The sequence below is a fragment of the Nuphar pumila genome, chromosome 9 (genome assembly GCF_984573655.1).
Source record: "Nuphar pumila chromosome 9, dmNupPumi1.hap1.1, whole genome shotgun sequence".
Lineage (NCBI taxonomy): Eukaryota > Viridiplantae > Streptophyta > Magnoliopsida > Nymphaeales > Nymphaeaceae > Nuphar > Nuphar pumila.
The window spans coordinates 4,382,558-4,398,106 of record NC_143257.1 but is presented as its reverse complement, the minus strand read 5'-3'; the positions used below and the strand labels follow the sequence as shown (position 1 = coordinate 4,398,106).

General features: G+C 38.3%; 1 protein-coding gene across 4 annotated transcripts; it reads left to right on the top strand.

The window, feature by feature from the left end:
- Positions 1-1,789: 1,789 nt before the first annotated feature.
- Positions 1,790-10,190, top strand: LOC149828255 (telomere repeat-binding protein 3-like). Of its 4 annotated transcripts, none has more exons than XM_090017476.1 (11): positions 1,790-1,999; positions 2,580-2,658; positions 3,976-4,205; positions 4,302-5,304; positions 5,483-5,686; positions 5,766-5,828; positions 5,936-6,015; positions 6,416-6,666; positions 6,964-7,284; positions 8,166-8,229; positions 9,813-10,190. In XM_090017476.1, the coding sequence occupies exons 3-11, from the start codon at positions 4,137-4,139 to the stop codon at positions 9,984-9,986; spliced, it is 2,229 nt and encodes a 742-aa protein (XP_089873602.1). In that variant the 5' UTR covers positions 1,790-1,999; positions 2,580-2,658; positions 3,976-4,136; the 3' UTR covers positions 9,987-10,190. The 4 variants fall into 4 exon arrangements, with proteins under 4 accessions (XP_089873602.1, XP_089873603.1, XP_089873604.1 ...); XM_090017477.1 differs by having other exon boundaries at positions 1,790-2,004; XM_090017478.1 differs by lacking the exon at positions 2,580-2,658 and having other exon boundaries at positions 1,790-2,004.
- Positions 10,191-15,549: the final 5,359 nt, after the last annotated feature.

Here is a 15,549-nt window from a genome sequence, read left to right as displayed (position 1 = left end):
TTTATGAACAATGTCAATTATGTCCCTTAACTTTTACCTTTTTTTTATCTTTATTACTTATATTTCATATTTACTCACAATTTTTGTTCAAACAAATTGACATTCAATACATTATATTTAAAATTTGAAGTTATATTTAATATTTAAGTTTTTATATATAAGGATCTATAATTATTGTTCTAAAATGAATATTGAATTTCCATACACAAAGAGCCTCTTCCTTCCATAGTTTAAAAACTCATCCTGTCAACCCAGTGACTTGGTTGACTTGGCCCAGATAGCTCAGTTACTGGGTTTGAGCAAGTCATATATATATATATATTATAAATATTATATATATATTATATATACAAATATAATTATACATGTATTAATAAAATTATACATTACATATTTTATAAAAATATCATATAACACATTATTATATGATATTGGTAAACTACTATAAAATATAGATAGTATATACATATATTTTATATAAAATATAAAATTAATATGACCGGTTGACATGGCTGAGTCACGAGTCAAGGATGAGCAGAGTGACGAGTCACTGGGTTTTAAAACCATGCTTCGTTCAACAGCAGACGATTCGGATGGGTTAACTGTTCCGAGACGTGTCGTGTCGCGTCGGGTCGCCTTGGATCTCATTGCATCAGGCTTGGGTTCCTCTTCGTTAAGGAAAACATTTTTTTCTCTGAAAATCTCATGAAACGAAAACCCACGAAAATTCCTTCCCGATTTAAAGTATTTCATTTCTGGGAAATTGTCAACGGCTCAGATCAAGAGTTTCGTTCTATGGACGGTCGGGATTGTCTGATACCTGAACGGGGTTCATCCTTCTGACATTTTGTTTGCGCTGGAGTACAATGACATCAATTGCCCCCCATCTTCTGGGAAGGACAGATTCAGAGTTGTCTCCATTCGCGTTGGGTGAAAATGAGCTGGCTCTAAAAGCAGCTTGGGAGCCTTCGGCTCGTGATGGGTCTATGCCCACGACTTAGTTGCACGGCTCGCTCAACCAGAACGCTGTTTGACTTGGTGAGTCTAACAAGGATGGGCTCGGCTCACGGGTTCGATGCTTGCAGTCAATGCAGTGTGACCGCGGTGAGGCTCGAATTCGGGAGAGTTCCGTAGCCGATCAAGAGATGAGAAGACCACGGCTTCAATGAACCTGAGCCCGTTTCATCTATCTATGCCTGAAAACCACTGTTAGACGAAGCCGGCTCTGACTTAGTCGAGTTAAAGTGTGGCTTGGAACACAGAGGCCAAAGCCGTGGACCAAGCAGCTGTGGCATAAGGGTACTATCGTCATTTCATACGAGATCAATTTCGTAATTATCCTATTCTATTTACTCGTAAAAAAATTACAAAAACGTTAACTACTCTCGTTTTAACTGCAAAGAACCGAGAGATCAGATCAAGTGAAATCAGTAAAAAAATGATTTGGCATCCTCACCCTCCACAATGTACACAAGGAGATGAGGTCCTTGTTGGATGAAGCAATGGACGGTGAAGATTTTAAATCACTTTTTTAAAATAATTTGACGGATCACCTGATCTGCTCTCGAGTAGGGGGCAGGAGCACCTCGACATGGGACCGCGTACATACCGTAGGATGAAAAGATATTGCCACGTGGCACTAATCTATCAGCTCAATGCAGGATGGGATCAACCCCGAGGAAGTGGTCCGGTTGGTGTGGACAACGGGGAGTGGCCGGTTGTCCCGGGCTTCCCACCGGACTAGCCGGTTGGAGGGGTCAAAGGTATAAGAGTTGGGGTTTAAGGAAAAAAGGGTGGAGAGAATTTGCTTTCAGGGTTTTGTCGAAGAGAGAAAGCGTCATCTTCACCAATTTCCGATCTGTTTCTCATTGGAATTCTCGTTATCCGGGAACCAAACGCTTGTTATCCGGCACCTACGAGCCTCTGTCGCCGGAATTATGGTTTTCCGCCATGGATCTCTCTGTACGACGGAAATTCTCAAAGATGGAATTTTGCGGAGGTTAGGTTGTGAATTTATCTCCCTGGAATGTTTAGTTTTCCAGAATTCGATCGGTTAGGATTTCTGTATGTTTATCCATCTTGAGGTTTTTGTTGAGCGATTTTGATTTATTTTGAAAAAATTCCCGTTTTGTGGTGGAATTTTCCATTTGGACGATCCGATTCGATCTTTCGCGCTTTAATGTGCCCTTCTGTGTGGTTGATCTGTGTTTTCCTCAAAAACTTTGTCTAATTGTGCTTTAATTATCGAAGATCGTTCTCGAGCAATTCCTTTTGCCATCATTCTTCGATAATAATAAAGGATCCTTTCGAGTTTGAGTTTGTCCTTTTTTCGAATCTGTTTTCTTTTATTTCCTTCAACATTTATTTCTGTATTTATGAACAAATTTTCGTGAACATATGAGATCTACTCTCTGAATCTTGAATTTCACGGAGATTTGTCTCGCTTTGGGTTTTAGATCTCAGGTTTTCTTTTGATTCCATTTACGGATTTCCCTCATCTCTTGAGGAGTTCCTGTTTTTTCTTGTTTGTTTTTCAGATTTCTCGATTCTGATTATGAAATTTGTGTATTCTTTTGCAGGGTTTTCCAATTTTTAAGAGAGCGTGCCATTTCTCCATCTCGATTAATAATGAGAAAACATCTGTTCTGAGGCCAAAATGTAAGATCTTAGCTGCTTTTGATTCATTTTTTAAATTTAGAAATTCATCAAAGTTTTAAATTTTAGTCGGTTATTTTTAAGCTTCTTTATATGTAATGAGGAAATAATTTTTCTGAGGACAAAAGTTTTAATTTTTAATTGGTTTTTTCATGAGCAACTCTCTCTCTCTCTCTCTCTCTCTCTATATATATATATATATATATATATATATATATATATATATATATATATATATATATACCGGAGATATCTTCAAAATATCGCAATATTGTCGCTGTAAATTCAACAAACGATAATATAGGTAAAATATTGCGATATTTTGAACATATCAATACGATATTATCAATTAGTTTCACTGTTTTTATTTATTTTTTTACATTTTAAATATGCTTAATTCTTTCTTTTACATTTTTTACTTATTTCTTTTATTATTTATGTATTTTCCTACTTATTTTTGTTATTTTTATATTTTTAAGACCCAAGATTTTCGGGAGATTTATCACCAAACCTATAATATCGCAAGAAATAGCCTCGCCGAGATATAGCCGATACCGACATTTGTGACTATATATATATATATATTCTAGTCATTGGTTTTTGATGGTTCGTCTTTATTTGATTTTTGAGATTGTTCAATTAAATTGTTGTTTGGAGCTTATATATATGGTTTTTGGTTTTTGATGGTTCGCCTTTATTTAATTCTTGACCTTGTTCAATTAAATTATTGTTTGGAGTTTTACACTTTTCTCTCCTTTGCTTTTTATTTTTAATTCTTGAAAGTAAGACATCATGTCATGTTTCAGGCACTCGCTCTCAGAAAGAAAGTTCTTAACTTTGTCTTTCTTCTGTGGGGTTGTAGCTGTTCTGTTTCATTTCTTTTGTGGGATATTCGTAAAATGCCGTTTATTTGCGTTTCTGGTCTTATTGAGCACTGCTGCACAATTGCGAATGATTATCCTGCAAATTTAGAAGGGCATTAGGAACCTCTCTCGAAGCTTATTTTGGTCTATTTCTAAACCTCGATTGAGGTTTTCAATGTAATCTCTGTTCCATCTCTCAGATGGATGGTTTTCAACATGTTCAAACAATGGTGTTTTCATTGTGTTGAAAAATGTCCATCCGACAGGAAAATTGGTGCATTACAGGGCGCAATGACAGGCAAAATTTTTGTTTTCAAACAGTTTTCATTTCCAAGTATCCGGATGTTAGTTGTAGGTTTATTGCTTTATTTTGGATCTAGTTTTGTTGCATGCACAGACGCACTTGTTCTTGCAAGGCACCTGAACGTGGGCACTGATTGTTTCAACTGTATGGCAGGGCCTTGTGCTTACCGTGTCCACTTTTCCATGATGGGTCGTGGATTGTAAATCAAATGTATTGCTGATTTTCTAGATTTTCAGACTGCTTTTGTGGATGACTCCAATGATGAATTTGATACTTACTTGCTGAATTTCCCCTCGGTGTTGTAAGAAATAGTAATGCAGAAAAGGTTGGTCTATGGATTCAATGGTGACCAGGCAGTGCCCCGAGCTACGAGATCAGCTAGGGTATATTCCCAGGCATTCAATTAATTCCGTTATATTTCATTTAATTGTGTACTCGAATGTCTTTTTAACTGCATCCTTGTTCTAATCTTTATTTAGGGGAAGGGCTCGTCCAGAAAAAAAGTCAGTGACAATCAGATGTCTGCTTTTGAATTACTGGCTACTGTTGCTGGCAAGTTATTATGTGAGAACGAAACATCGCCTGCTAATCGTGATTCTTCAGTTGGAAAAACCACAGAATGTACTAAGCCATTCAAATATAGTGAAGCCCATTATATGAAGAGAGCTGGTTGGGCTCTTACCGTTTTAGACAGTTCCCTTTCTGTTTCAAGTGAACCCGTTAAGCAGGAGTTGCAGGATGATGTGAAGCTATTTAAACTGGAAGTATGTGATCAAGGAAGCTCTGATGAGGGCCCCATAGCATCTAAAAGTGGTCTACGTTGGCCGCTTTGTCAGGACCAGAACTATAACCTGGAGGAGGATTCACATGCTCATAATGATGATGCTTCAGGATCTGTTTCAATAATCACCAAGTGTGATAGCTCACCGCAGGCTTCTTGTTATGGCAATTCAGTGTTTGAAGCAGGAAGTAATGGCTTGGGAGGCTTCTCTGGAGCACAAGAAAGATGCAAACTTGAGGCAGACATGCTTCAAGGAAAATGCGATGAAATTAAAAGCAACCCTGTGTCCATGAAATCTCGTGAATTGAAAAGGGGGAATGAAATCAGTGGACACATGGAAGATGATCAGCAGAGGGTCGGGGGCCTCTTAAAGGAGCCCGCATCCGATATATGCAGTTTGGAAGAGCCTATGGATGTGGAGACAAAGCCTCCTCCATTAGTTAGTTCAGATAGTAGCGATGAGGTCCCTTTATTTGTTGGAAGGATACCTTGTAGTTCCCTTCCTGTTTATTGGGAGGATGTAAAAATAGTTGGTAAAGATGATGACGATAACTCTTGTGGGTGTAGTCAACCTAGCAATATAGCTCTAAAAGCTTATCGACCTCCACACCTTGGAGAAATGAAAATCAGAAAGTTACTTTCCTCTAAGCTGCGGAAAGTGGCTCCTGCTGTATTAAAAGATGGGAGCCCCTCTATTAACGGTACACTGGATACTCTTAGAGTTGTTTGCGAGTTTCGTAATCTTCCTTTAGAGTTTTGTGGTTATGTAACTTATGTGTGTTTAAGATGTGGTTGAAGAGACAACTCTGAATTAATATTTTCTCCACTTGAATCACTTATATCTTTCTGTTTATACTAATTGTCTGTACTGCTCTTCAGATGTTGAAACGAAACCTACATTCCACAATAAGACAACTAATTATAAACGACAAAGAAGTCAAAGGAGTTCTCCTGTCAAGAGGAGAAGATTGTTTCATCAGAGTTTTGTTGCTGATGGTGGGGCTGACAGTGAAGGTGTTTCTAATTCACCAGAGAAATGTGTGTGCGATGAGGATTGTGGCCCTGCTGCAAGGATGAATCAAGGTATTAGTCGAATCAATGACTGGCTTTTGTTTTAATTTTGCTGTTATGTTTCTAAAAGCTTCAAAGCTGTCATGTGCAGCCAGTCGGGCATCTTCTCCAATGAAAAATATAAAACCACCTATGAAGTGTACTGACGCAAAAGGTAGGCCGACCATCCATTTATTATGCTTTATTCTTCCATCACTATTTTGATGCTGAATGTAATGATTCTTGTATTGTTTTCCTTTTGGTGGGTGTTAAACTGAGCAGTGAAGCTGAGTATCAAATCATTCAAGGTTCCCGAACTCTTCATTGAGATGCCTGAAACTGCAACTATTGGGACACTGAAAGTGAGTTTTTTGTCTAATCCTTCATCACTCATCAGTGTATAAAACTAGTTACATGTTTCCAACATTGTCATTAAATGAAAGATGCAGCAGGGAATTCATTAGTTCTGTTATTTATCTTTCTTCTGAAGTGCTCTTCATTTGGTTTTCCTATTAGTGTGGCCTTGATCTAGCCAATGTTTCTTCCATTGTATTCTGATACTTTAAATGCGAGCAAAGAAGCCTATTTGTTAGGCAACCACAAGTATTTCTTTTAATAAGTGAAAAGTTTTCCGTCCCCACTGCAATACCAGTCTTCTTGGTAGTCTTCTCTTGCATTATGCACCTGAAATTCCACCGTAATGTTATCATGCCGAGCAAATATTTGACTGTTCTACTAAGCTGGCTGGCAATTCATTTTCAGAGGGCTGTAATGGAGGCTGTTACATCCATGCTTGGAGATGGGCTAAGAGTCAGCGTTCTACTGCAAGGGAGTAAAATCTGTGACGACACCAAAACGCTACTCCAGACAGGGATCCCCTATAGCAGCAAGCTTGATGATGATGATGATGTAGGTTTCTTGCTGGAACCTAACAACACTGTTGATACTCCAAAGCCATCTTCAAAAGATCCTTGCCCCCCACTCTCTTCCCACGAAACTGTGCCATTAAACAGGTACCTATGTCAACATGGTTACTCCTTTTCACTCCGGTACCTATCCCTTTATATGCTAGTCATATTGAAAAACTTCATAAAAAGATGGCAGTATTCTCATATTCACCAAATGTATCCTGCCAGGAACAATTGAGTCTTACTGCAATTGTGATAGCTCTCTGTTTTTCCTTAGCTTGGTCTTTGTGCAGATAATCGGTATACTTGGATATTGCAAATATATGCATTACTAGAATTGATATGGACTGAAGTTGAATTCTCATGTTTGGTTTTTTCTTGGACTATTCGATGTCCCTGCAGGTGCAACCCATTATCCGATAATTCAGATATGGGCCCAAATGGGCTCACTGCTGTTGGACCTTTAATGCCTGATAGCAGCAACTGGGGGGAGAGCAACTATGATCAGAGCATGTCCCCTTCTGATCTCTCACTGGAGAAGGCGATGCCGAATTCCAGGGCATTGATCACCGTACCAACCATAAGTATAGAGTCCTTGGCAGTTGTGCCGCTGCACCGCAAGCCGCACCGTGCCAAGCTGGTGCAACGGCGAACCCGGCGGCCCTTCTCTGTTTCAGAAGTAGAAGCGTTGGTGGAGGCAGTAGAGAAGATTGGAACTGGGAGGTGTGTGCTTTACCAAATGCTAGTTTTTATGCCCTTCTCTTCTTTACTGACCCTCAAGTCCGAAAAGATCTCAAGTACGAAAAGAGGTGTGGATGAGGGACTTGGCCCGAGCCAAGATCTCTAGCAAAACTTGGCCGTGGCTCGCTGGGTAGGGATGGCAATGGACAGGGGGGAAAATGGAGCTCCGCCCCGCCATGCCTCATTTGGACCGGGGATGGAGGACATGAAACAGGGCTGGACTTACGCTTTCCCCTGCCTTGCCCCATACCCGTCTCCAATCCCCGCCTTGCCTCACCCCGCCCCGCCCCGTTCCCCATCATTTTTTAGGGATGGCAGTGGACCGAGGAGAAACAGGCCAATCTCGCCTCACCCTATTTGGACCGGGGATTAAGGTTAAAATCAAGACCCGTGCAGGGATGAAAGGCAGAATTTTGAGACAGGGCTAGGGATGGCAGTGGGGCAGCCGCCTCAAGATTTCATCCTCCACCCCGCCTCCCTGGCGGGGATGGATTTTATGCTCCACCCCCGTTTCATGTCCTCCATCCTCGGTTCAAACAGGGATGAGGCGGGGCGGGGATATTGCAGGGAAAAGTGGTCGGGGCGGGGAAAAGTGCACGTCCATCCCCGCCTCCACCCCCGGACGGGGATGGATTTTAACCTTCGTCCCCGCCTCCATCCCGGTTTCATACCCTTCATCCCCGGTCCAAACGGGGCGAGGCGGGGAGGGGCCCCGCTTTCACCGGTCCACTGCCATCCCTAGACGGGGCAGAAGCGGAGACCTTGTCCCCCGCCCCCACTGCCATCCCTATCGCTGGGTTCCTACCGCGAATGCTTGCCGTGTTATGTTCTTATTGGAGTTTCTTTTGATTCATCCTTTTCAGATGGAGAGATGTAAAGCTGCTAGCGTTTGACGACGCAAAGCATCGCACGTATGTCGATTTGAAGGTTAGTTGCTTTTCGGTTCCGTTGCGTCCTTTTATTTTTATTTTTTCTTCACCCTTTCTTCCTCCCCACTTCACGTAATCTTGCTCAAACCAACACAATGGTTTTCCCATTAAAAAAAAAATCCTTTTAAAACTCGGATCTGTTCCGAGGCCCACCTGTCTCTTAGTAACGGTGTTTTCCAGTTAGGTTTTTGAATAAAAAGATAAGATGTTAAGAAAGAAGAGACGTACAGGTACGTGTCTGTCTTTTTAGAGAAGTTTTTTTTTTACTCGGAGAAACCGTCTAGGTGCTGGCTTATCGTACTTTCAGGTCCCGACTCAGGTTTTAATTGGGTCTTCTTATTTAACCCTATAGGTTCGGTATGAGTCGGATCCAGATAAACCCAACCCGCTGGTACCCCTACTAATCACGTGGTCGAGGGAAAGAAAGAAAAAACAGGAAACAGATAAGGCCATAAGGGTGGTTGGGGTTTCTGGTAAGAGTCACGGTTGAACTTAGTTTGCTTGGCTAGGTTGCAAAATGTGTCACCTGGTTTCTAGGTTACGCATAGCCAAATGAACTGACAGGTAATGTTGGGTTGTCAAAGAAATTGCCGTATAAGCATATGGGGGTGTTGAACTCCTTTGGACGAATTTCAGCCGTTCATCTACCAAAATATATGGCTCAAATTTTTTTTGTGGGGACCATCTACATGGAGGCCATCTTATTTGATGGGTTTTGGGTACCGTTCATCATCTCCATCGAGGGACGGAATCCAAGGTGCCTTGGATGGTTTTCTGTCCAAGTCCCCTTGTACCTGATCCGTTCTCCCATTCTTGTGCTTCTACGTATGTCCACCAACCAATCGAAGTAACCCAAAAGTCACTCAGCACTACCTGCTACCTGAGTCAGATACCCAGCTATGTGACAGGGACGCACCTTTTTTTGCAATGTGACACGAGGATGCGACGCGTTTCATTCTCATGACACGCACAAACTATCTACTCTGAAAAAATAACTTCAAGAGATATGGGAAACTTAAATACGTTTATCAATCAAATATGTTTGCTGGTAAGAATTGAGATTTTCATAGGGCTTTTTTTGCAAATCTTACCATTCAGCATGGTACATTTTGCTAAGAATCTACTGTTGGATCATTGTAAACTGATCAAGAAATGCGATTTTTTATGCTTGAATATTTATGAAAATTCTAAGCCATTGATTTTTAACCTTTAAAAGATTCTTATACATGGAAATTGGATGATCCAAGAGTCTGTTTTATAAAACCAAGCGTTTAGATTGCAGTGAAATTTTTGAAAAAATAAATAACCCATTAAAAACTTAGTTCATACTCTTAAACATATTTGGTTGGTAAACATATTTTAGTTATCTCTAATCAAGTATAATATAAAAAATACCGTGTCTGTGTATCTTATTTACCAAAAAAAAAAAAGTGGTCTCATGTCTCTCGAACTAGTGCCCCTGTCTCGCGAGTTAACGGTTCGTGTCCGTATCTCTGTGACATAGATTTCCCAGTTTCATGAAAACGCCATGGCTTTCGAAGTGGTTGTGTGGTGATGATATATCGAATGTTTGTTTTGCAGGACAAATGGAAGACTCTGGTGCACACGGCGAGGATCTCCCCTCAGCAGAGGAGGGGGGAGCCTGTACCGCAGGAGCTGCTGGACCGGGTGCTCTCTGCTCACTCTCACTGGTCACAGCAGCAGGCCAAGCATCAGCTCAGGCAGCAGCAAGCAGAGACGCGCTTGCTTCTCTGATTCCCAACTTTTAAAAAGGATCCAACCGACGAAACCTGTAATGTTGTTCTCTCACTAGTGATTCTTGCCGGGACTTTCCCTTTTTCTTTACTTGCAAGGGAGGTCTGGTATGTATATGCTGAAATAAAAGTGCTGGCTTGTGGAAATGTGAAGCTAACAGAAATATTTGCCTGTCAAAAGATTGACAGGCATGCCATTTCTATCTCTTATTTTTATTTATTTTTAACAATCTGTCGACTCTTCACATTTGTTTAGTCTGATTTGATTGGGAAGAAGGGGTTTCTGTGGGTTATTATTGGGGGTTGGTTATTGCGATTGGATGAGAAATAAGGGGTTTCTGTGAGTCATATTGGGGGTTATGTCCATTGAAAGGATGGGTGATTAATTTTCTTGTTAGTTTTTTCTTTATTATTTAAAGATTCAAGTCAAATTATGTGCAGTTCTTTTCTATTTGTGCGAAATTCGTGATTTGGATGAAAATATCATGCAAATTTCAGTTTTAGTGAGATTTAACCAGTGTTGTGAGAGGCGTACGCCTCAGTACCTGAAGCGTACGCCTCAGTACCTGAAGCGTACGCCTCAGAGGCGAGGCGCACGCTCAAGGTACTGAGGCGTTGCTGTGATGCGCCCCTCATCAACCTCCGACCAGTTGTGACCACCGACCACCGGAGTTGCTGTGCTGCAGCTGCTGCTCAATCTTCTCCGACCACCGGACGACCGGCATATCCCTCGCTTCCGTACCAGCTGGGCGGGTGGTCCTTCTCTTACTGCCTCCCCTCCCACAGCTTCACTTCCATTCCAGTTGTGAGAGGCGTACGCCTCAGTACCTGAGGCCTCAGAGGCGAAGCGCAGGCTCAATGCCTCGCTTAGCCTCATCGCATTTAACAACCTTGGATTTAACGATAGGGAGAGTGTAACCCCCAAAAATTGAGAGATCCCCTTGTGTTGAGGGTAAAAATATCAAAAAAAAAAAGTCAAAAACCTATAAAATTGGACATCGGGCTAATTTCAAAATTTGCGAAGCATTTGAAGAAACACGGCAAATTTATCGTACGGTAGTACCATAACTTTTCATTTTTTTTTAATCTCTATCATTCCTTTTTTTTTTTTAGTTTATTTTTTTTCTGATTATGCCATCCCCAATTTCAATTATCTCATGTTACTGCCAATAAGATAACTAATAGGTAGGGATGACTGGATTTGAAGCCAACACATTTTGTACCCAAAACAAACTAGCTACCAAAATATGACTGAACGTTAATAGTTTGAAATCCTCCTGTTAATATGGTGGCAAACACTCTCTGTGACCTCCCAAATATATGGCAGTGTATTCACCCAGTTTATACGATCATGCTTCCTACCATATGAGCAGTTTCGAACTTGCGGCAAAAGGGACACCCCCATGAGTTTCAAAGTCATGCCCAATGTTGTCAGTATCAGCAGAAAATCAATACGATACTAAACTAAATCGATTATTTTTAATAAATGTAAAAAAATACTTAAAATTAAATTATTATTATTATTTTAATAGTTTTAACACGGGTCATGTTCTGATTGACAAAAAATATTTTTTAGTCGATTCATAACGATTCACTTGAGAACTGGGGTTGGCCCATATATTCATTCACTTGAATCATTGGCCAAATCGATTCAGGGCTGATACTGACAACATTGCTTGTGATGTCCTGTTAACTTGATGAATTTCATAGGCCGCTAGCGGCTAAGTGCCATGGCTATTTGACACAGGTAATCACATGACAGCACTTTATGTGGGGCCTACACTATGTAGCTGTAGGCCCCATGCAATGCTGTGGCTGGTGTCACATAGGCATGGCACTTAGCTGCTCCTTTGATCACAACTCCTAGTAGACGAGTGGAGCCTTGTGGGTTTGGAAAGGTCTTCTTTGCATTCTTTTGTCGTCTTATTTTCTGTCATGATGCTGCTTTTCTGGTTTAGCAATGGTTTTAGAAAACACAAATAAAGAGCTTAAGTGCTTCTCTCAAGAGTGAAAAATAAAAAGACCGGTTCTCTTCAAAAGAAAAAAAAAAACAAAAAAAAAATCAGTACAAAAGCGTTTTATTCCAAAATGTGATCGGTGCTTAGGAATATTATTGAGATAGTGGGATGAGTGTGTCATAAAGCAGATGCAATAAGCATAGATGATTTTTTTTTATGACGAAGGAATTGGGTCACTTAATGGCCCCATCTTCTTGTGAAATAAAACTTTGGGTTGAAAACATGATCACCCAACCTTATGTGCCCCAACTATGATAAAGCAACAAAGATCCCATGCGCTCGATTTATAACTCAATTTTTAGAATTATTTTTTTATGTAAGACTTTATTTATGATATTGCTTCAACTTGACTAAGCTCTAGAGAGTTAGTTTGTATGCAAGCGCTACCGTTTAATAACTTTCTAGAACTAAGGTTGAAAAAGAGACATCAAAAGACAATACCCCTTTATCAAGAAATCGAGAATGCTACTAACATCATATCAAACTAACAATTATTCAAATAAATTTTATACAACAACAACTACGCCTTCATCCCAAAATTCAAATAAATTTTAAAATTATCATTCACACTGAATTAAGTAAAATTGTTCATAATAAGTCAGGTTCGAAACCAATAAGCCAATCTCATAGTCTAGTGCCAAAACCCCATAGCATCTCAAAGCAAAGTTCAACCACAGTTTAGTCGACCAAGTCCAAAAAGAACTATTCTATCATACTTCATCACCTAAAATGTTAAAATTATTAGGGTGAGAACAACGTCCCCAAGTATGAAAAAATTTACACAAACAATGTACATATTAGGATATCATTAAATAATTTCAATTTCGGGCACAAGCATACAATAATTAAAACATAGAATCAATATGCAAATCACTTCATGTATGCATTACAACATTAACTTAATCCTGCATTCAGTGTAAATAAGCATATCATCTTGCTTCACATATTCCATATCACGTTACATGTAAGCATATCATAACATTATGCTGCAAAACATCATGCAAGCATACTAACATATCTTGCAGTTCATTTTAGCATTGTAACAAAAAAATACAGCATAAAAATTTAATTATGTTAAAAAATTAAAGCATAATCATACAACCTCATTAGGCTTACACACTATACACTAACAGATTGCGTGTCTATCATGTTCAGCTCTGAAACCAAATTATGTTTAACTGGTTCAATTTTAGAAGTATAACATGCTTCAATATCAAGTTCTCAATTCAAAATGTTATGCAAAAATTCTTTCATAACCCATACAAAATGATTAGTTCTAAAATTTTTACTATAGATTCACACGGATGTTAACGGTCTAGAGAAAAAAAACCTAGACCCAAAGTTATTCTGGATCAGAGAATAAAATTTTTAGAACCATCGACTATTTTTTGTTCACAAAACAATTCTGTTCGATTAAGTCATTATAAAGAAATATCAACCATACATTACACACAATTAAATAAATTTTGAGGTTTTTATTGAGAGTAGATTGACATGTCTGACACAAGTTAAAAAAACCTTAGGTTACAACTCGTTTTCAACAGAAAAAAATCATGCAACATAGGATACTTCTCTTATTTAACAAACTGTTTTCTAAAAATTACAAATCCTGGAATGATACTGCATGAATTTTAATTTTCAAATTATAAAGAATTAGACTACAAGATTTTTATCGTGTATTTATCGTTATATAAATTAACATATATAAAATTATTAGTTATAAATCCAGAATATATTGAGAGCTATGCTTTTTAAAAAAATATACAACCTATATAGATTTTCTATCGGGACAAAAATTATGTATTGATTTGTAGGGGTCGTATATTACAACCAGAAACTCATTTGAGCCCATTTTTTTTGAGATTGCTTCTATATGTCTGACACATCTCTCTAATTTTTTAGGATTTATAGGTTCACCGTTTTGGAGAACCAGGTTTTTCTTTAGGCTGGTCAAAATAAAAATACAAAAAACATATAATTTTTAAGAAAACACATTAAGAACTTTATGTATTTTATAAAAACACCAAAACATACATCCAACAATTTTTATTCATTAATCACACATTATATTCATGAATATACACATCTAAACATGCTGAAAACATAGAGATATCATACATATCATGAATTAAATATATGATCTAATACTTTTACATAAGAAAAATAGTTTTTTCAAAACGATTTTCGAAAAAAGATTTCAGATAATTAAAACCTCTAAACAAAAAAACATATCAGATCCTCCATGAATCAAATCTTTATATGACAATCTGACCATGCACCATGCTAAATACACAAAAGAATACAAGAATCAAAGTTGAGTTAATCCAGAATTCAAATCTCATACTTTCATAGTGTCGTTTTGAGTAGTTTCAAAGAAATCGATGCTAAACTCACTCATAGATTCAATCCATGGCTTTAAACCATGAACTTGAATTAAGATTTAGATTAACATGAATCAATCCCAGATCTGAACCTATTTGTATAGATTTTTCATACCTGTTACCGAAAACTTTATATTGAATGGTTTCCTCCAACGTATATGCACTACCAAATGGATGCAGCCACCACCAAGACCAGCTCTTTCTCCAAGAAAAGGCATGGGGGAAGAAGAACGAAGAGGGAGAGAGAGAAATAGGGAGAAAAAACCTAAGGGGTATATGGGAGGGGGTGAAAAGCTCCCATTCTTATAAGTTCTTATGAGATTTCTTAAATAAACTTCTCTAATTTCTATCCAAGTTAAAGTTTACTTTAATTTCATATAAATTTAAGAATCCTAGTTAAATTAGAATATCTACGTAATTAAGAAACTATGAGATACCTAAGATAACTAGTCTCATTTATAAAATAGGAAACTGCTGACTCGTTTGATTTTAGAACAAAGTAGAAGATTTTGGAACCTACACAGGGCCCACAAAGGGGAGGAAGCGGTCTTATCCTATGGCTCAACTTCCTAATTAATTCTCCAAATTAAAATTAAATTCTAAATTAAATTCAAATTAAATTTTAAATAAAATTCAATTTCAATTAAATTCAAATTCAAACACATTTAATTTAAATCCAAATTAAATTGCAACTCAAATTTAAATTCACATTTAATTCAAATTAACATGAGATTCAAATTCAAATTGACACTCAATGAATACTAATTCAACCCAAATTTTAAGACATAAAATATATCTTTATAGATAAAATAATTACAAAAAATTTGCAGGTGACATAGGACCCCCACTATAAGAAAAATGCATATTAGCGATGGACGTGCTAATTCTATCATGCTCATATGTGTTCTAAGGCAGTAAAAAAACTTTATACATTATTCTATCATGCTCATATGTGTTCTAAGGCAGTAAAAAAAACTCTATATGTGATTCTATCATGCCACTACAAGAAAATACGTTGTTAGCGATAGAATTAATCTGTCGCTTGTTAGCGACGGATTAACGAGCGACGAACATCCATCGCTATAATTAATGAAGCTTACGAAAATAGCGACGAACAATAGTCTGTCACTACTTAGCGACGGATTTTGCGACATACTGTTTTGTC

Coding starts and splice junctions, on each gene's coding strand:
- LOC149828255 (XM_090017476.1), top strand. CDS start 4,137: ATGCAGAAAAGGTTGGTCTATGGATTCAATGGTGACCAGGCAGTGCCC. Junction 5,687..5,765: donor TGCTGCAAGGATGAATCAAG/GTATTAGTCGAA, acceptor TGTCATGTGCAG/CCAGTCGGGCATCTTCTCCA. Junction 5,829..5,935: donor GAAGTGTACTGACGCAAAAG/GTAGGCCGACCA, acceptor TAAACTGAGCAG/TGAAGCTGAGTATCAAATCA.